This window comes from Ptiloglossa arizonensis, chromosome 9 (assembly GCF_051014685.1).
Source record: "Ptiloglossa arizonensis isolate GNS036 chromosome 9, iyPtiAriz1_principal, whole genome shotgun sequence".
Taxonomy (NCBI): Eukaryota; Metazoa; Arthropoda; class Insecta; order Hymenoptera; family Colletidae; genus Ptiloglossa; species Ptiloglossa arizonensis.
In genome coordinates, this window is record NC_135056.1 from 21,172,898 (window position 1) to 21,193,300 (window position 20,403).

Here is a 20,403-nt window from a genome sequence, read left to right on the forward strand (position 1 = left end):
CTCTGTCGCGAACGAACCGCCTTCCTCCTCTGTCCTGGCTTTTTCCCCGGTTTCCGGCCCCGGTCTCGCGCTATCGCTTACGCGTGGATTTCCCTCGGTTCCGGGCCGACTCTAATCTTTGCTCGTCAATGTCGAGTCTCTGTCGATTACTCCGATACGGAGGCAACGACGAGGGCGGAGAAAGGTCGAAAAATACCCTGGAAAGGAAATATATACACTCCTCGAGAAAGGGTGGAGGAACCGCGGAGGAAGGATCTCGGAAGAACGTCGAGAAAGTGGAAGCTGGCACGAGCCACTCTCGTTGTTTCGCTCTGGACGATACGTCGGGCCAGGTTTACGGCTTGAAACTCTGCCTATAAATTTTAACCCTCGATACGACTCGTTGCGTATTATACGAAACCGGCGAGTCATATCTAGAGGGCTCGTGTTTAGCGGAACACCGTGGTGTCGCGATACTTTTCCGTATCGCGGGACTGGCGAGCAAAAGTTTCGAACAACGCGAGAATCGCCACCGAATCGTAAATCGCGAAAGGTATCCGCGCAGCGGAACGTTACGAGGGACGCGAACGCTCCGCGAGACGTATCGTTCTCGATTCTCGTTCGTGGTAACAACCGATCGACGGAAACCTCGGGGGACGAACGTTCGTTCGACCGAATGGATTCCATTTCCAAGGAAGAATCGAAACGAGATCGAAGTCGATCGCGATCGATCGCAAAGTAGAGAGCGATATCGAAGCCGGCCGGGGGCGGAACGAACGAGAATCCGATACGCGCGAATCTTCGCGTTTCCCATCGATCTCCCTATCGGTGTCAAAACAGCCGCAACAACTTTCCCGTACAATAATCCCGCGGCCGATGAACGTCGAGGCGAGCCAGTCACGCGCACCGAACCAACGGGATCGAATATCGGTGGCCTGAATTCCGATCCTCGAGCCGTAGGAAGATGAGGTATCAAGTGGAAGACGAGAGTAATGACCGACGCATAAGAGGGAAAAGGCGCCGGAGGGGTTGCGGTGTCTAGCAGAGGGTGAATTAATGCCGCATTTGCTGCACCGTCGAGGTCAGTGCCGGCTTATACCTACGATCGGGAATCAAATATCGGTCGCAAGGTTGATCGTATCCGAGCCCGGTGTGGCCGGCTTTACGATTCGGTCAATCGTAAACCCCGATGGCCAGTCGTATCCAGGTACAACGGGACGACCGATCCGCGCGAGAAACCACTTCCAACGCCGAAACCGCAAGACCCCCGGTAACGTTTGACGGAACCCTCTCTTCGTGAATATTATATCGCGGCCCGTGATCGAATCGATGCCGTAGACAGAGCCACTCGACTCGATTCGATTCGATTCGATTCGATTCGATTCGATTCGATTCGAATTCGTGCGTTGCTCCAACGAGCCGATCGAGTCGCTTCTTTCTCCTGACACAGCACGCGCGCACCGAATCGGTCGGCTCGACTTTTCGAATAGCTCGAAAAATGACGAGAAGACGGTGATCGTCTTTTGTGCACGGCTTTACGCGCCGATTCGGTTTATCGTTCAATCTACAGCTTCTCGTTCTCCGCTCGGATTTCTTCGCCCGTTAAATTGCCGTCCGAGTCTTAAATTATCGAGAGAGCGAGCGCTCGCGCCGCGCCGGTTGTTCGCCGCTCTCTCGAAACATCCGCGCGGAATACTGCTCAAGAATTTATTTATCGCTGACGAACCCGGACGTTTCACCGGTCAAACGGGAAAATACGAAACTGGCTGCTCGCGTGAAATATGTACACATCGCGGCCCTTTGAGAACTAAAGTTACCCCGCCGCTTTGAACCACCTCTCGAATTTGTTTCGCGCGCGCGTCCGCAAAGTGCGCGCCTGAGCCCTTATCTCGCGATTCTAAATTAACGTTGCGCAACGAACATCGGGGAGCCTTTAAAAATTCAGAGATATTTTCAAACGGTCTCGCAGACCGTAACAACAACCGCGGAGGAATTCGGGAGCACGAGCAAAACGTCGCGGAACTAACCCGCCGTGTTTTCAAACGTTGTTCCTACTTTCCTGCGGCGGTGCATACAAACTGGTCCATCTCGCGGATTAAGGAACAAAACTGTCGGTCATTGAATAAATTTCGTAGCAAATGAAACGCAAATTTCAGCGCGCTGCTCCGTAACGGTAACGGCATTAGCACACAAATTAAAGGGAACGACTCTAGCCGGTTCGTAATATATCTTTCGCAATTTCGACTCGTTTTCTACGAATCTCTGATCGCTCACCCGAACTTCGATCCCTCGGTGTTGTTCGAAAAACCGTGGACGCCGAATCCGGACAGCGGTTCGCCGGTTACGTGGTCGTTGGATACGCTGCGCCACGGAATCTCTGTAAAATAAAACGCCCAGTTTATGAAAAGAACGTACGCGAAACACGGAGGGAAAAGTTACGTCGGGAACACCGAGTACTTTATTAAAGTCGCGTTACGGGCGTTCGAACGGCCGCGTGTTTCGCACGGCGAACGTTAAAGCGTCTTAATTCTCTCGAAGCGTATAGAAAATTTTCATCCACCCGTAACACCTTAAATTCATAACGCGACCGAGTTACGTACGCGCGAACGCGGAAGCGGACCGGGCCACGCTCGCGACCATTGTCCGGGATTATCGAATTACCGTACACTTTTTCTTCGTGCTTCCGTGTTCTCCCGCGGAGAGTGGCTTTTATTTTTTTATTTTTTTTTTCCCCACCCTTCGGGAGAACGGGACGCGGACACGAACGAGGACTCGTACGTGTACACGAGCAACGGACTTTACGAACTCGTCGGCGGCGGGAGCAGCACGCGTCCGGTGGGAACGCGTTTTTCCGCGGAAACGAAATTGAATGGGCGCAGTTTACGGCGCGAGGAATCGTGCGTCGTTATCCGGTACGCGAGATGCGTGTACGCGGCCAGTTCGCGCTTTTACGATCCTCGTAACTGCGGCTAATGTTCGCGCGGCTGGCTTTGCGGCCCGTGATTCGCCGGAGACGTATCAAGAACGTTTCCATTCGAAGCGGATCCATCCGTACCGGCGCGCGAACGTACCGTTTGATCGTTTTTTGACCGAACGCTGACTGCACGTCCCGAGACGAGTGCAGTTTCGAACAACGCTGCAACTACTCGATTTAACGAAACGATGTTACACGGGGAATATTCTTGCCACTTTTCGCGCAGAGCTCGACAACCGTAGAAAGGACCGCCGAGAGAGCGCTACGAGATAACGCCAACGAATTAAAAACAAGGGAAAAAATACGAGGTAGCGAGAACCGCGATAATACGAAAGGAAAATTATACGAGGACGGAGAGAGTGAACGCTCGTTGAGAGAAGAGGACGTACCAACGTTCTCTCCTCTCGCGGGGATGTTTTCCGTGTTCTCCAACTTTTAGAAACGAAGGTATCTTCCTCGTCGAATCGTTTCAAGATCGACTCGAAATAGAGCTTCCTCGATAAAAATCGGACAATCGGTTCGCGATCGACGCCTCTTACGAGTATTCGTTCGAGTTTCGAGGAAACTGAACAATTGCAACGAACCACGCGCCGCTTTCCCCGTCGCATCGTCGTTTAAATAATACACGCTACATCCGCGCAACGATCGAAATAATCGGTTATTCTCGGTATGTGGGCCGACCGGTTTTCTTTCGATTATTTTTGTCGACGCTATTACCGTTCGACCTGGCCCGATTCGGTCAAAAAAGACGCGCACGCGATTCGCGTAGCACGGGTCGGCAGTTCGATATTCTACGCTTTGCATACTCTCTCGCGGACACAACACCGGCGTAGGTAGCTTTTTTTTTTTTTTTTTTGTTCCCCTCCTCTTTTTTCGTTTCTTTATCGAACAACGGTAACATCGTTTCGACGCACTGAATAGTATCAACGGGAGATTGCGTTGCAATCTGCGTAAATCGAAACGGAGATTTCGTTGTCGAGCGTATTTCACGGCGGAATATGCAAATACGCGTTCCGCGGGAACGTAACGCGAAATCGTTGCGTCAAAAATACACGATTCGAAAACGACACCGGCGACTCGTACGTTATACGCGCGAGAGGAAACATCGGGACTGGCTGGACGAACCGAATGAATTTTTCGGCGATCGAGAGAGCGGGGATGGGTGATTTTCTTTAAAAATAATTACTTTATTCGCACTCTAGACTTTTTGCAGGTGTATATACATACATGAACAAGTTCACGCGATATCGGTAATCTGTACAAATTATAGCTCTCGCAGTACAAAAATACCGTTGCTTCCATATAGACGATCGGTTGCCGCGGGGGTTGCGGCTGCAGCGTGTCACGACGAAAATCAAAACGCTCCTGGCGAGTAATTTTCAAAAGGAAGGCCCAAATCGCTCAACGAATAACGCCCACACAAAGGACAAAGAGTCGCGGAACGGACGAACGCTGCGTAACGATTACGGCACGCAACGATCGTCCTTCGTCGACGCGTCAACAGGGATATATTAACCGTTTTCCGCCGTAATCTCTAAACAATCGTATGCAAGAAGGTACGTACAGTAGGTACAATGGGTGGAACGAGCGCAGCGATCTCGCCAAGGGTCGACGTGACATTTCTTTTTTCTTTAAAACTCCGAAGAAAGAAACTTCCGCGAGGGAAGGAGAAAAACTTTGATTCGGATCCGTCGAGCACGGCACCCCGTGGGCAAGAAATATCTTTTCGACGCGTTCCGCGACTCGTACCCGACAGGGGTATCGATCAACGGACCGCCCGTGTCCGCCTCGAGTGGATCGCTACATTCGTTCCACCCGTTGTAGAAACGAGTGTGCATCGAGCGCCAGGCCGTGCCCAACCGACCCTGGCGTCTTATCGTCGCCGTTCAACGATAATAAAACAAAATATTTTTAACTTAACGGACAACAAGCAACAAGGGAAACGAACGATTTTCGTGGTACCAGCGCACAAAAAATAGAATAAAAACGCAATAATACAACCGGAGAAACAACAACGCCAAACTGGTTTCTCTATCGAAAGGGGGAGGAGACGAGAGGAGGAGGACGCGGACAACGACTAAATCAAGCAGAGACACGATCGTGAAACGAGACGGGTCGGTCTTTTCTCCTTTTTGCGTTCTCGACCGATCGTCGAACGTCGGTGCGGACCTCGGTGCAAACGCCGCCGATGCAAACGTCGGACAGGATCGTGAAAAAGCCGTCGAGAAGAATCGGAATTCCCCGCGCGGGGACGATCGGTTCCCCGATGACTCTTCCGGCGGCGAAGAACAACGGGGAACGGGATAAGAGTAAGCTCGTGACTACCAAAGTACGATCGCGGTGAAAGCGTAAACATTGAAAAGAATTCGCGGAGCTCGACGTTCGTGACTCGTGTTTCGCTCTCCTCGGTTAGTTGACCTCCTCCTGCTTCATGGAGCTGAACTCCTCCAACATCGGCTGCAGCCCTTCGGGAACTTGTCCGGCGTCCAAATCCTGAACCCACTGTCGATACTGAAAAGAAAGTAACAAACGACACGATTACACGATTGTCGGATCACGCGCGGTCTGGCGTCGTTCGTTCTACTCGGAGCGTGCGTTTTTTGGGAATATCTTCGGGAAACTGGAGGGTTAGCACGGAATAACTGGGTTAGACTGGCTCCGATCTTCGTCCGGTGTTCGGGAAACGGGAAGCGAGGAACGGACGTCGTCGGTCGACGGAACTGGAAAAAAAGGTGGACGCGATGACGAATTCGTCGCGACCGTGTTACTTCGAAATCGATGGAACACACGCTTTAGCGATGACGATACGGATACGTACCTTTTCGAGTAGTCTACGCGCGTTGCTCTTGATTTTTCCGATGCTCGATCGTCGGTAGCGAACGGTGAAACTTGGACGTTCGCTTTTTTGAAAAAGAATCTTTGAACCGCGCGATTCGTATTCCCCGGCGCAAACGGAAACCGAGAGAGAAGACATTGGAAACGAAAGATACGGGATTTTCCAATGTTTCCACGGTGCTCGCATCTTCCGTTGCGATCTAGATGGCGGAACTAATTCCGGAAAGTTCCAGGCAGGCGTTGGTAAGTACTTGAAACCGGGTAGGAAGGAAAAAAGAAGAAAAACGCGACGTGTTTACGGTCCTCCGGTAAAAACTTTGCATCCTACGGCCGTTGCTCTCCTTCTTCTCGGCTCGTTCCAAATTTACGATAATAACGCGCGGAATGCCACCACCCCCGGCGAGCATGCGACTCGGCTTGGACCGCGGGGGAAAAAAATAAACGGGCCACGGCTATTCGATCGAGAACGCGTTACGACTTTAAAGCGCAACGACCCGCGAGAAAAGTTCGCGCGAGCAACAATGGATACGAGCGACTCTCGCGTTCGTCTCTCGCGAGGAAGGATTATCTACGCGGTCGTCTCGAGCCAAGATCGAGACAAGGATCGAAACGGGACTTACCATGTCCAGCTCCTTTCGAAGAGCGAGCACAGCCTTTTCGCGATCGGCAACCAGCTCTTCCAGATATTGGTACCTCAGCTTCTTTCGAGCACGACACTCCCGCGCACTCTGCCGACTTCGTTCTGCGAAAACAAACGAAAAAGCGCGAAACAGTTGAGAAAACGGTCCTGGAAGCTCCCTATCTTACGCACCCACCCGCAACCCACGCACACGTTGAACGGTATCCGCTACGTTTCGGCGAATCGAGCGTATAAATTTTTTTACGAACCGAAGACGGGGCACGTCGCGTTAACGACGCGAAACGGATTTCCCGCTCGGCGTCTGGCGCCCTCGAGATAAGCGGAACGGAAATTCTAATAACGCTCGACGGTATTTTTTCGAAACGATGTTTTCTCGCGCGACTTTTCTCGTCCAGGAAAGGCAAACATCGCGTCACCTTTCGATATCCCGAGAAATACGAAGGGTAATGCCCGACGACTGTAAAAATTCGCGGCTCGTAACGGTACCTCCGGAAACGCGTTAAAGGCGCGTTCGTGCGCGCCAACGTGCACCATAACGGAGCAACGCGTACGATTTTCTTTCCGGATAGACTCGAATCGTATCGACGCGGTTCACGGTCCACCGAACGATCATTTCTCGCGCGAATCGAAACGGTTTCGAGGCGACGAGTGTATCGTGCCCGTGCGATTCGACCGGAATCCGAAACTGTAAACGCGCTAATCGATCGTATCGCGAACGACAAAACACGGCGAAGAAAATTATTGGGCGTTGTTCGGAAAGTCGTTTCGTTTTTTTCTCGGTGAAAATGAAACACGATTTTTTCAGAGCGCGTAAACACTTTATTAAATTGTATATTCTCCGTTTTGGAGAACGCAACGACTATCCGAACAACCCGATGTTACGCAAAGATTGCAGATGTCCCGTGTAAAGTGGAAAACGATCCAACGATCTCGAGAATATCGGCGCGTCGCCGTCTCGAGCGAAACGAAACCGTGTCCCCGCCGATCGCGAGGAATCTCGAACACCGAAACTCGCACCCCATAGAGATCCTCGCTTTTAACCGTGCGATCGAACAACAATCCCTGTCGTTGCCCACACATTGCAAGACCCGCGTTGCGGCTAGACCACCGGCGAACCATTCGATGCGAGAAAAACGAGCGTCGGTAAATATTCCCCGGTTCCAGTCAACCCCCGGAACTCCCATAAATTCTCCGCGCAAAAATTACAAACGAAGGCGAAGGACGAGAGCGCGCGCGCGCGTGCGCGTGCGTGCGTCCATCGGGCGATAAATTCGCGGATGTTCGAAACGCGACGAGTGATTTTTCACCGGCGGGAACGCGATTCCGTCGGCGGTTTACGCGGCGTGCCAGCGTGGATATTCGCGAAGACGAGGGTAGGAAGCGAGGACGGATAAAATCGATGGTAAACGGGCCGGGTCGGTGCAGGATATTGTAAATTTCGCGTCGTTTCGAAACCGCGGCGCAATAGAGCCCTTTACGTTCGAGGATCGCGGCTATTATCGCGTCCACGGCTCGCTAAGCCCGCCTTTTACACGGCGATAAACGTCCCCGTCGCTCTCTCGCGCAGCGGAGACCTTCCGTTTTAAAAAGTAGCTGTACCTATCACCGACAAGGAGGACTGCTATCGGCTCTTCGCGAGATCCACCAGCCAGATCCAGACCGAACGGAATTCCATCGGAAAGATATTCGTCCCGGCCGGCACGGCGCATTAGGGGTTCGAGCAAGCTTGCCGGATAATCGATTCTGGCTCGACGCGGAAATTAAGCGTCCTCGCGGAGCCAATTTGCGGCTCCATTTAGGATCCGCCGGCGGCCGAGCATCTGGACGAGATCGAAGAAACTCCATCGGCCCTCGAACGAACACTGCCGGCTGCGACCGCGCGAGAACAGTTTCGCGAATCGTAGCTATCCTCCCGAAGGGATGGATTCCGTCCGTGCGAACGAAATTAGGGGAAATTTGATTCACGTTCGGCCGATCGCCTCGACATCGAGAATCGCGACCGACGGTATATCGGGGAGAAAACGAGAAGAACTCGGAATACGAGGAAATTGCGCGACGCCGCAACGTCGATACCGTGGTAGGAAAAGCGCGGAAAGCCCCGCGAAACTGGGAACCAAAATGGAGAATTACGGAATCGCGTACAACAAGAATGTAAGAGGAATCGCGCGGTTCGCCCGCAGAGCCCGGGAATAGCACCCGGATTGCGGACGCGAAAGTTCGTTGGTCGTAAAACGAGCTTAAAGCCCTTCCACCGACCTCCTCCCGCGACCGTGAGGCTTTCTCTCGACGTTAGAAACCAGTTTGAATGTGCGGGGGAGCAGCCGGGGAGATAATGCACACGCTATAGAAACATCGAATCCGCAGGAGGATAGTTCCGTCTGCGCGATTTCCTCGGGTGCTCGTAGCCGAAGACGGTATACCGCGGAGAGTCGAGCCCCTGTCAAAAATGAGAAAGAAGGACCAAGGAAAACGGCTAACCGAACTCGAGTTCACCTTCGATCGAACGTCGAAAGAAAACTTTCGTCCGCGAAAGGGTACCGTTGCTCGTACGATCCAGGGAACGTGGTGATCGCGAACGTTTACCACCGATTACTATTACGATCTATCCCGAGCGAATATTTTTTAACAATTACCAACTCGACCGTAGTATCTTGCCTCTCTGCTCGAATAAACGATTCGTTCCAATCGAATACTCGCTCCGCTGTCCATCGTGTTTGCAAACGACACCATATTTTTCTAAACCGAAAAATATCGCTCGCGATAGACCGCGAACGGGCCAAAAAAATAACACCAGAAACGGTTCCAAACTGGTAAAAATCACCGGGCGAAATATTAATACACGGATCGCGACAACAGACCCGTTTGCCTCTCCTCGACGTCTTCGACGAAGCTTCTCCTCGGAAAACCGACGAAATTGCGAAATTTCCCGCGATCTTCCGTCGTTTCGGTACATCAGGAGGCCACCGACACAGGGAACATCGGTTCCCGGTGGCAGGCTGACCCGACATAAATATTCATTTCGCGGCGGAGATAAATATTCCTAGGGTGTCGCGAGTCCAGGACTCTCGGACGGCCTCTCGACGCTCCGCAATCAACGGACGTGTAATTTCTCGCGCGTCCCGTGTAACGCGCCCGGTTACATCTTGTTTTCACCGGCGAGGTAATCCGACTTCTTAGGCGCGCGACACGGCCGGTTTCGTGTTCGTGGTTGCCTCTCGGAGGAAACACGTTTCGAACGATACCGGCTACTCCCAAAGTGTCCTACCGGTGTTACGGCTTTTCGATTCCGTATCGAAAACGTATCAAATCGAAGAGTAGAACGCAACTCGATCGAACGCGTTGGGAGCGCCGATTTTTTTACGCGAAAAGTGAGGCACTCGAACGTACGATACGGGAAAGAGGGACGTTCTCGATAAAGAGAACATCGATTTGCGCGATGCGCAGAAACGATCGCGAGAATTCGTACGTTCGAATACCTCGGTTTGTTAGAGATCGTACGGATACGTTAAGAAGATTTTTACCGAGCTTGGCTTTCATATCCGTCCTCTCGGACGCCTTCCTTCCAGGCTTCCGTCCCCTCTTTCCCCCCTCTTTCCGGTCACCGCGAGATCCCTCCTGCAATGAAAACAAATTATTGTAAAATTGCCACGGACTTTGATTTATATCCCGAAACTTAACCGACGCGAGAACACTCTCTCCGCAAATTACGAGCGGAAAGTTTCGATAGTCGTCGCGCGGTCCGCACGAGTGTACGAGATCTCTCGTCCGCGTTTTCGAAATTATTCGACCGAGTACTCTCGCGCGAGTTCTCGCTTACTCGTACTCGTTCCAGTGTTACACACTCGCGCTGCGAAAGTAACGGAGAACACGACCGCGACTCTTCGAGCGCGGATCATCGGCCGTTAACGTCGATAATTTCGACGCAGAAGCGGGCTAGGTAGACCGAAACGATGCGCGAGTCCCCACGGCGACGTAATACCGCTCGATCCGTTGTTACTTCCTACCGCTGATTAGTATCTCGAACGAGTAGCTTCGAGTTCGCGTGGTAACAACGCCCGACGTTTTCAATGGAAACAAAAGCTTATCGAGTCACGAGGAGCGTCTCCGTTAAGTCCGCTAAAAGCTCCGCGCGAAACCTCGACGTTGGCTGTAACGCGCGGCCGCGCGGCCGTTCCGCAACCCCGTCGACTACGACGGATCTCCATCGTACCGACGCTTCCCTGGCTCGAAACGACCTCGTGTTCGTAACGCGCCGTTCACCGAATCGCGCTACGGTAAAAGACCAATAACGATCCTTTTATCGTCGCTCGAGGCGTTGAACGCGTTCGACCCGACGCGACGGCGCACGATTTCGCAGGTTCCTCGTCGGGTCCAGACGCGGCTCGAGAGGCACTGAACGTCCTTGGGATTATAAACGACCGACGAGTCTATTAGCGAGTCAATTCGCCGAGGGCGTGTCTTCGAACACGGGAAACCGCTCCTCGAGGAAACGACGGAATCTCTGGTAAAAGAAGCGCGAGTAACCTTGCACGGAGACCAGCTCGCCGGTAGGGTCCGATCGAGTGTTCGTTTTCTCGTTCGTTCGATTCGCCACGAAGCTGACGATTCTCCTCGAGATCGAAACACGCTTCGTAACGAACTGTTGCACGAATCGCGAACGTTTGCAGATCTTTCGACTCGACGCGGCCGTTGAAACCGGGAGCACGTGGGTAAATGAACACCGAACGGAATCGACGGAACGGAACTAGAGTCGCACGAAGAAAGAATCTTTGAGTTACGAGTCATAGAGTTGAATCGACCGGGCAAAGCTACACGAGGAATCGTCGTCCTTGGCGTAACGTTGGTTGTTCCGCGAGGACTTTCGGAGGCCATCGAGAAAACTCGGTTCGAAGCGGCGGAACGCGCGTTGTATCGACGAGTTTTGAGACGAACGATCATCGATACGAGAAACAGGGGTCGAGAATTTTCTCGTCCGGGAAAAACAACGGACGACTCCCGATCGCGAATCCGAGCAACGAATTCGATCGATAGCGGTAACTCGCGCGCGAACTTTGCGAACGCGGACTCGGATCCTTGGAATCTTTTCCGTCGAAGAGGGGAAGAAGAGAATCCATCGGGGACGAGTCGAAGATCGATCTCCGGGTCCAGCTCGCGAGGAAGAAAGGAGGTCGTCGCGCGCGGGTATCGTACACAGCGTAGGCGTGTCGCGACCCCGCGCGACCCGTTAAAATTTACACGTCCCCGGAGCACGGTTGTTGCGACGAGCGAAGAGCCGGCCGCAGGCTTAGCTATGCATGTGCTCGAGGGTGACAAAATACAAATTCTGCCCCCTTTTAGGGGAGCTGTTTACCTTCGGCCCTATCCCTTTCCTTTCAATCCTATCTGGTATTAAATCTCCTCGAATCCTCTTTCTTTCCCTCGACCGCTTCCGACTTGTATACCCGGTGCCTTTGCCCCTGTCCCACGACTCTCGTTCTCTCTTTCTCTCTCTCTGTTTCTCTCTCTTTCCGTCTACCCTGTCTATCGTTTCGGTCCTGGTCTCTTTCCACTCCCGTCACGGTCTTTGTGGACGGAAAATGGAATTGATGTCTCGCGACGAGTAGCGCGATACGGGAACGCGCTCGTGCGAGGATTCCACCGGTCGCCCGTGATCCTCGGAGTCTGTACCCGAGAATCGTCTATCGCGAACATCGTCGAACTCGCCTTAAAGCCGAGTACACGATTCACTCGCGAGAACGGAACGGTTAAATGGAAAAATTAGATCGAGCTCCTTTGTACCACATCCGTGCACAATTTCGATCGCGAGATACGTCGGACTCGGCGCGTACGAGCTTCCGGAACGTCTGGAAACTCGGCGAACGACGCGTCGCGACGCGTTCATTCGCGCTGACGCTTCCGTCGATTTCCTGGCCGACCCTATCGCGACCGACGATACCTGTACGCCATCTCCGTGGCTGACAATTCCGATCGCCCGGCTACACGTATTCCCGTACATCCGATCGGTGCAGAAACGAACCGTCCGGTCCCTGGAATTCGTTCACCGCTCGAAAACGTTCGTTCCGCTCTTAAAACGCCCGTGCTGTTTTTTTTTGTTGGTAACTCGACCGCTGTGAATTATTCGTACGGACGTCGAACGGAAATCTTCTCCTCTGAGCGTGATTCTCGAAACACGGAGAAAACACGACCTTCGAAAAGTATTCCGTTTGTCCGTATCACCGTGGTGTTCGCTACGTTTCGCTTTTAGACGATCGAAAACGGTAGGTTCGAAGACGGAGTTGTATCGCGCTCGAAAATGCTAGACGAATCTCCGTGTTCGAACTTATCGTTTCGAATTATATGAACTACCGAATCGCCCTGAACTCTACCGAAAAGACGAACGCGTAAAATCTTTTTAAAAGTACTTTCTCGATGAAAAGCGACGAGAGTCGACTCGAACGATAAGATCGAGAATCGGGAACGATCGTAGGCCAGCGACTCGAGACGATCTTTCGCAAGGTGACGATCGTTGGAGGAGCCGGATGTTCGGTAGGACGGCACCGCGGCACGGGCCGGAAGCTCGTAAACCGCACTGTAAACGATCGAGCACAGAGGCTTTGTAGTTTCCCAGTTCGCCGGGCGATTTCCTCTTACGCGTATTTCTCGGGCGCAAAGGCCGGGTTACGCGGCTCGATTCGCGCCAAGGCTTCGCCGCGCGGAGCGTGATCGAATCTAGCGGCGTGAACGCACTCCTCTCGTCTCGGCGGCACACACGCGGCTCTCGGTTTCTAGTATAAACCTTCTACGAGCCGAACGCGCGACGCATGGCCGCCCGATCGTGTCAAAGGCGCTCTCGAAACGACCGAACGCGCTCGAACAATTAATACACGGGTAGCCATTTTCGGAAGCGACCTCGAAGCGAGACGTTCCACCGGACGTATACGTTCTCGCGTGCAAAAGACCCCGCGTTTATCTCCGCGTATTTTCCGTCAATATCGTCGACGATGCGTTGAAAATTCTTTCGTCTCTGTCCGTGTTGAAAAGCACTCGCGAGAATTGGGAGAAAAACGGGAGAGTGTTGCTCGCGTAAAAATTGACGGGAGCGGTTGAAACGTAAAACGACCGGACGACGAAAGAGAGAAGCGGGAAGATTTCGGCGTAATGAGAGTAACGGAGAGAGGGTGGGAGGGTGGAACGGTGAGACGGTGGCTAACGCGTTTAAGAGAGTCTCGCTAAGGGTCTCCCTTCCGCGAGTAATTCCGTTAATAATGAAAATTAATTGAACGACGAGTTCTTTCCGTGAAATTTGAGAGCGGTCTCGGTCGAGGGTGGGAGAAACGGAACGAGAACGGTTCCTCCGTGCCTTTGTAATTAAAGGCTTTCCACTCGAAAGGCGATCGTCCGGAAGTTGTTCCGCGAACTAGAAGGAATGGAGCGCGCGTTAGCGACCGGTAATTCGCTCGGCTGGCTTCGATGTAACCGCGAGTATCCCGGAAAAGACGACGTCTTAACTCGCCGCGACGATAAACGCTCGGCCGCTTCGTTTTACAAACGAAACGAACGCGAATGGAACGAAACATCGGACACGAGAAGAAATTTTCATTCGCGGCTGACCGAACTGCGCGCAACTTGTCCGAAAGCGACGATCGGGGCCGCGCGCGAGAGAGTTATTTATATTTCGCGCGAAACGAATTTCGCAAGACATCGATCGTCCATCGACGATCTATCCACTCTTTCGGCGTCGATGCGTAACCCTCGTTTCCAGTCCCCCGACGATCTCGGTGGGAAACTTTTTTCCAAAGTTACGATCGGGCCGCGATCGATACGACCGAACGATCCGCGATCGGTCGTTTCGATACCGAAAACGTGCTAGGTGAACGCGGACCGGTCGGAGCGTAGGCGGCAGCCATTTTCGACCATTACCGCTGAAGCGAACCTACCGCGCGCGCGGTTACCGAATCCGACCAGCGTACAACCTTATTATTACCTCCGTTCGTCGAAGGTTGCGCGATCCTCCGCTCTTCCAACGATGACCCAGAAAACGAGTCTCGCAAGAGGAAGTCGCGACTCGAGCGAGCGCTTCTCGAACGGAACCGGGCACGGATCGCGCGGCCCGACGAATGTAAATGAACTTCAGAACGGGCAGCTACGCTCGGCAACGGTCCTTTCGATTCGAAAGCGGACTTAAATACGGAACAACGAAGAAACATCGAGTTGGCTTTGTTTCCGACAAGCGTTGCGGTGTTTCGGGACCTCGGTTTTCGGTTTCTACGTTAGTTTCTTTCGCTCGATCGAGTCGTTTTCCGAACCGATCGCGTCTGGAATCGTGAAATCGCGCGAACCTTCGCGAACGATTCTCGAGGATACGAGGAACGATTCGAACACGGCCCGTTATTTCTTATTCGACGTTACGAACGAAACGATTCTCCGAATCGATGGACGACGGTCCACGGTTCGTTTCTACACCGGTTTCGCGAAATTCCCGAACTCGGTTCGAAAGGATCTCGCTCGGGCGACGAGCTTCGGGACCGACACCGAACGTTACCCAGCGAAATTCCTATCCCGTGGAAAATCCTAGCCGTGAGAACCTTCCGTTCGCTGTTCCTCCCTCTTGCATATTGGAAAACTCGTTGCATGTAAATCAGACGATCGAGCTCCGCGCAAAGGCGGAGGCGTCTCCGGTGAATCTCGTGAATTCGACATGAAATCGAAAGGACGACGAGGACGCGCTGCTCCTCCGAGGATCGCGCGAACGGTCGCTCCGACGAAAAAAGAAAAACCGGTGGGCGGGGTGGAGTGGGAGGGAGGGGGGTGTGTGTGGAAAAAAACGAGGCAACAACGCGGAACGCGCGCGTTAAAGCCTCCTTGGGCTTTTCCACGTCATTGTTCGCCGGAGACTAACGCGACCGGATGAGAGAAGGAGAAAGAGGAAGAGGCGAAGGGAGCCTCGTAATTTTCCAACCGCGCCACCGACGCCGCTACGTAACAATGAACGGAGGGAGGTTCCGCGAATACAATGGCAAAGCGCCACCGCGAAATCATCGCGCCACCCCCCTCCTCATTGCCACCGCCACCGCCGCCGCCGCCGCCACCGCCGCCACCGCCGCCGCCACCGCCGCCACCGCCGCGAAAATCCCGTAAATTTACCTGGACGCCGGTTTTCCGCGCGAAATTCGCGGCCGTGAGCCGAGCTTTCCATTTAGAGTCTAATATATCTGCCGCGGTCGATGTCGCGCCGCGATTAATGCTATTATACAGGCGTTCTCGAATCGCGGTTTTTTTCAACGTGGTGCCTCCCGACGTCGAAACGGAGGTAAACGAAACTGCCATCGTAAACGCGTCGTCTGAAAATTCGACGACCGAACAATCTCTTAGGATAAGTACCGGTATATTTGTCTCGCGGTTAGTGAACCGTTCTTCGGTCCCGCGTTAAAGACTTCGACGCGCGATTTCTTTCGACTTTGAACGATTCACCGAAAATGTACACGCGAAACGTTTTCACGGTAACGATACCATCGGTCGATAGTCGTCGGTAATTATCGCTCGATTTCGAAATCCGTACCAACGACGAATCGGTGTATCATCGTCGGCTAACGTGTATACACGGTCTGGCCAACGTGTCCGTCCATTACTCGTTATTTTTATTTGCGTCGGACAGTGCAAACAGTAATAGTCGCGTTATTTACTTTTCGCGGAACCAGCTACATTGACTAGAACAAATTGAAACAACTAATATCGTATTACCGACAATGTCTACTAAAACCAACGCAAATAGAAATAATCAGTAACGGAGAGACGCGTTCGTTCGGGCGATGGTACTTCGTCGCACGCGTCCCCGACGAATTTACCGGATCGGATTTTCTCTCAAAATGAAACCGCGGTATCGAAACAGTTTATTCGACGTTTTCGATTTACTTTCCACCCGTATTCTCACACCCTTTGTAACCGCGCGTACACGTTCGAAAATCCTCCGCGACGTAACTCCCCGAAAATGCAGTTACCAGCGTGTCGTATTTTACGATACATTCGTCGATTCGAGCGTAAAAATTTTTTTCTCTCGACCACCGAAACGATCGGTTCGACCTAAGATTCGCTCGATTCGGGTATCGTCGCGATACCGCGCGAGCGGGAGTTACGACCTCGCGGAATTCGCTCGAATTACGATGTACAGGTCGGAACACGGTTCAACTATTTAGCTGCGACCTCGTCCGCTATTCAACCGAGGTGTGTGGCAAGGGGAATACCAGTTTACACCGACGACTCGATTCGATTCAACGATAACAACTTTGTACAAATATTTGAGCGTGTATCTCTCGCGCTGGCGCTCGCACGCGCTCGCGAACCCGACGAGATTGCGCGCGACCGCCAGAAACCTTTTGCCAGAAATGCCTACGCGACGATTTTTGACCCGCGCGCCGACTCTTCGCCGAGAGCTGCAACGCGGTCGGTTATTTCGCGTCTAAAAGTAGAATTTATGGAAGGAAGGTCGAGGGGAAGGTATCGAGAGCGAACGTTGCCTCGTATCGATAAGCAGTCGTCGCGAGAGATTTACGAGGCGAGGAACATCTGTCGCGACGATGTTGTCGTTCGCCACGCTTCGATCGCTTCGCAAAACGTATCGAGATCTCGATAGGACACACTGACCGGAAGATGATTACGATGTACTCCGCCGCGAGCCATTGCATCCCTTAACGACCGAGTTCGCCCTTACGGTTCTCTGGGTATGTCTTGCGCAGTTGTACGATCAACTTGGTCCGATTTATTTCGAAACAGGGGAAGCGTGACGGCGAACCGGCCGAGAGAGCAAATATATTTAAGTAGCGTGATTTTCGAGTCGACGAGATAAGTAGACATTGTACGATACGATTGTATAATTTATACGCAAACGACGCATCGACCACGATCCTACGCTTTTCGAGAATACACCGAGCGATCGGAGAAGAGAAGATATCGGCAACGATCGCGTCCGTTTCGCGAGATTTAAAGCGAGGAAAAATTCGAGAAAATTTCAAGCTGCGACCCAACGGGACGCGTACAAATTTTGCAACGCGTAACGAGTTTCGAGTCTCTTCTCGTCGAGCAACGGCCGAAATTTCAACATTCGCGAACGACGCGCGAAATCCAAATCTCGCGACAGTTTTACGCGAATTGCAACGGTGAATACTGCCGAGCAACGTTACGAAAATTGCGCGGTTTCTTTGCTCCCTTTAACGCGACGTACCCGGAACCCTGTCTCCCTTGCCAAGAATCTCCCTTCCACGCTACACCCTTTCCTTCCGTCGACGTAACAGAATATTTTCATCGCGATTCACGCACGTACCGATATCGCGTACGCGATTCGATGGTTATCAACTGCCGAAAGCGAACAAATAGGCTCCGCGTAACGTGTTTCTCGTTGCCGAGTGAATCCGCTTGGGACCGAAAAGTGTTTGCAGACACGAGCCAGTAATGAAGCTCGTAATTTCGAGGACACGGTGGGTAACAAGGTAGGAACAGTGAAATAAACGGTGCGCCATTTATCCGACGAGATATTAGGAAGAGGCGATGTTATCGAGTTCTCTCGATCTCCGTGGTGTCGTTACGCGAGATAAATCGCGCGTTGCGAATATTTAATCGATCACCGTTTCGAGCAACGAAACGATGAAAATTAATCATCGATCGATCGATCGATCGATCCATCCCTAAGATTAATCACATTTTTTAAAACGAATTAAAATTAATTACAATCGAAACTTACATTAGAGAACGAAGAAACACCGATGGAGACCAAGTACCTTACGATTCCTAACCTTCGTGCTCGAAATATGTCGCTAGACGCTCCAAAAATTCGAAGATACGAGTAAGGTCCGGCAAACAGCGCCACGTTAAATTATCTCGGACGCGTCGTTCGTAAATTACGAGCTCGACTTAGGTTAAATACGAAACCGTTTATCGCCGGGAAGCCTACGAACGCTCCGCGACAAACTCGTTTTTCCTTACGATCTTGTGTACGCGTTAGAATTTTTGCGATCGAAAACACCGTCTTCTCTCACGATAACCGCGTAAATACCGCTGAATTGCGCAGTGGCGTCGCGTGTAGGCGACCGAGTCCAACTTGGCTATGTACGTATCGCGATCGACCGGCGTTTCGTGCGTAACCGCGTCGAAATTCTTTCTACGAGACTCGCGAACTTTAAAATCGTTCTCGTAAACAAGTGTCATCGATTTCGTTGTCTAACCGGCGAAAAAGTGAGCACACTGTTCGTCGAACCGAATCAACTGGGCATCGTTGGAAAATAGGGCGCGTACGAGACGTTTCGGAAACGGAATTAATTCAACGATTGGTTCGAAGTAAACAAATCTCACCGCGCACGCATGGCGAAGACGCTGTAAAAGGTCTTCTTCGACGATAGAAAAGCGAGTAAAAAGTGTCTATTGCAACTCACCGGTGATACGCGACGTGCGAGCTGTGTCAACTGCGCAGTTGTCGAGCTAGAACACTGCGTTCAGGGACGTGGTGCTCGGTACCGGTGCCCAAACAGTGCGACCGGTAGCACGAAAGATCATCGCGACGCGTAGCGGCGATTTACGGAAATACGCGCAACACTGACTCAACTTTCAAACTTCCTCAACGCGTAGGTAAACCGTGCGTTTCATTTTTCGACCGATCGGAAATCGTCTAGATCGTTCGACGAAGTTCAAATCGATAACGTTAATGGTTCGTCTCGTATGTTTAATACGTTGAATAATCGTACGTTCACAATTTGGCCACAATTTGTACAAAACCCTAAAAGTCACTTTTACGTTTAATACTTTTCTTGGGGTCAAACGATACTCTGTCAGTTCCTGCTACTTCGTATTAGAGTTTCGCAAATGCAGTCGCGTTGCAATGACGTGTATTGTTCGATCGGATACTTTTCAATACGTTTATCACTTGTTTTGGACGAAAAATTGACACACTGTGTTGCTTCTTGCTACAACTCTTTTGCTAACGGAATTAAACAGTCAAGTATTAGCAGATAATACAGAGAACAATTGTCGCGTAATAAATCACGTGCACTATTTATCCGTTCAATATTTTCTCGTATTGCGCAATCTATTTATTCTTCGAGTATCGCTTGAACCAAAGTAAACTCGGAATAATCTTCTCGCTCTCTTATTCTTATGATACATTATTGTACGTCGTATCGATGTATTCCCAATGTTAAAATCGATTTACGTGCATTCTTTGTTCAACATTGTGAGCAAACCATACATTTAACGAAATAAATCGCGTGGCAACGTTGCGTATGAACGTTAAATACCGGGCTATCTTTTATCAAAACGGACTCCCGTATATTCCGCGCCTGATGATCACATGATCGTTTAAAGACAGCAACGTCATCGCTTGACGATCGAATGAACGAAAACGCACAAGTGGCGCGATCAGTTGACAAGAATGCGAAAGAACGAGCAAAACAGCGCATCGAGCGCTACCAGCTTAACTATACGACACACTACGAAACGGCACACACAAACGATAGCCACCCTTCGGTTATGCGTGCCCCCTCCCCCTTTCCACGATCTCTTGCCAAACCCTCGATCCTACAGGTTCTAACATCGGACGTAAGAAACAATACCCTTTGTCATCAATCTGGAAACAACAAATGTCCCAAAGAAACAGACACATTGTACGCGCGCCCTCTTTGCACAATATGGTGTAATCCGTTTAACGCGCGTAATCTTGTTGCCTGTTTTTCATGGCAGTTTGCATCACGCGAGCACGTTGTCACTTTGTCGCTTCCACAAATTGTCGACTCACCGTTTCATTTTCTGCGATACACATGGGCTCCACTTCCATGTCTTCCGTAGATTTGCTTCTTTTCGACGTTTTACGAGAGAATTCTTCGTGACACGCTTTGTTCGATCGTGATTCCGTCTTATCTTCGACACTTTGCAACAACGTGTGTCTGTTTACAAACACTGCAAGGTCACACGGCAGACCCCCAGATCTCCGACTATCGAGTATTTTCGATTACGT

The 20,403-nt window shown here is 51.6% G+C and overlaps 1 protein-coding gene across 1 annotated transcript; it reads right to left on the reverse strand.

Annotated features, from left to right (window-relative positions):
* Nucleotides 1-4,112: 4,112 nt before the first annotated feature.
* Reptor-bp (REPTOR-binding partner) lies at nt 4,113-20,357 on the reverse strand. Its single transcript, XM_076320961.1, has 4 exons — nt 20,185-20,357; nt 9,950-10,043; nt 6,409-6,530; nt 4,113-5,464 (listed from the first exon to the last, which is right to left on the reverse strand). The coding sequence occupies exons 1-4, from the start codon at nt 20,221-20,223 to the stop codon at nt 5,363-5,365; spliced, it is 357 nt and encodes a 118-aa protein (XP_076177076.1). The 5' UTR covers nt 20,224-20,357; the 3' UTR covers nt 4,113-5,362.
* Between the last annotated feature and the right edge of the window lie 46 nt (nt 20,358-20,403).

Bases quoted from the DNA above. Each gene is read 5' to 3' on its own strand.
- Reptor-bp (XM_076320961.1), bottom strand. From the start codon at position 20,223: ATGGAAGTGGAGCCCATGTGTATCGCAGAAAATGAAACG. The intron at 10,044-20,184 runs GTGAGTCGACAA...TTTTCATTGCAG, and splicing joins GTATCGCAGAAAATGAAACG to GAGGGATCTCGCGGTGACCG. The intron at 6,531-9,949 runs GTAAAAATCTTC...TTGTTTTCGCAG, and splicing joins GGATATGAAAGCCAAGCTCG to AACGAAGTCGGCAGAGTGCG.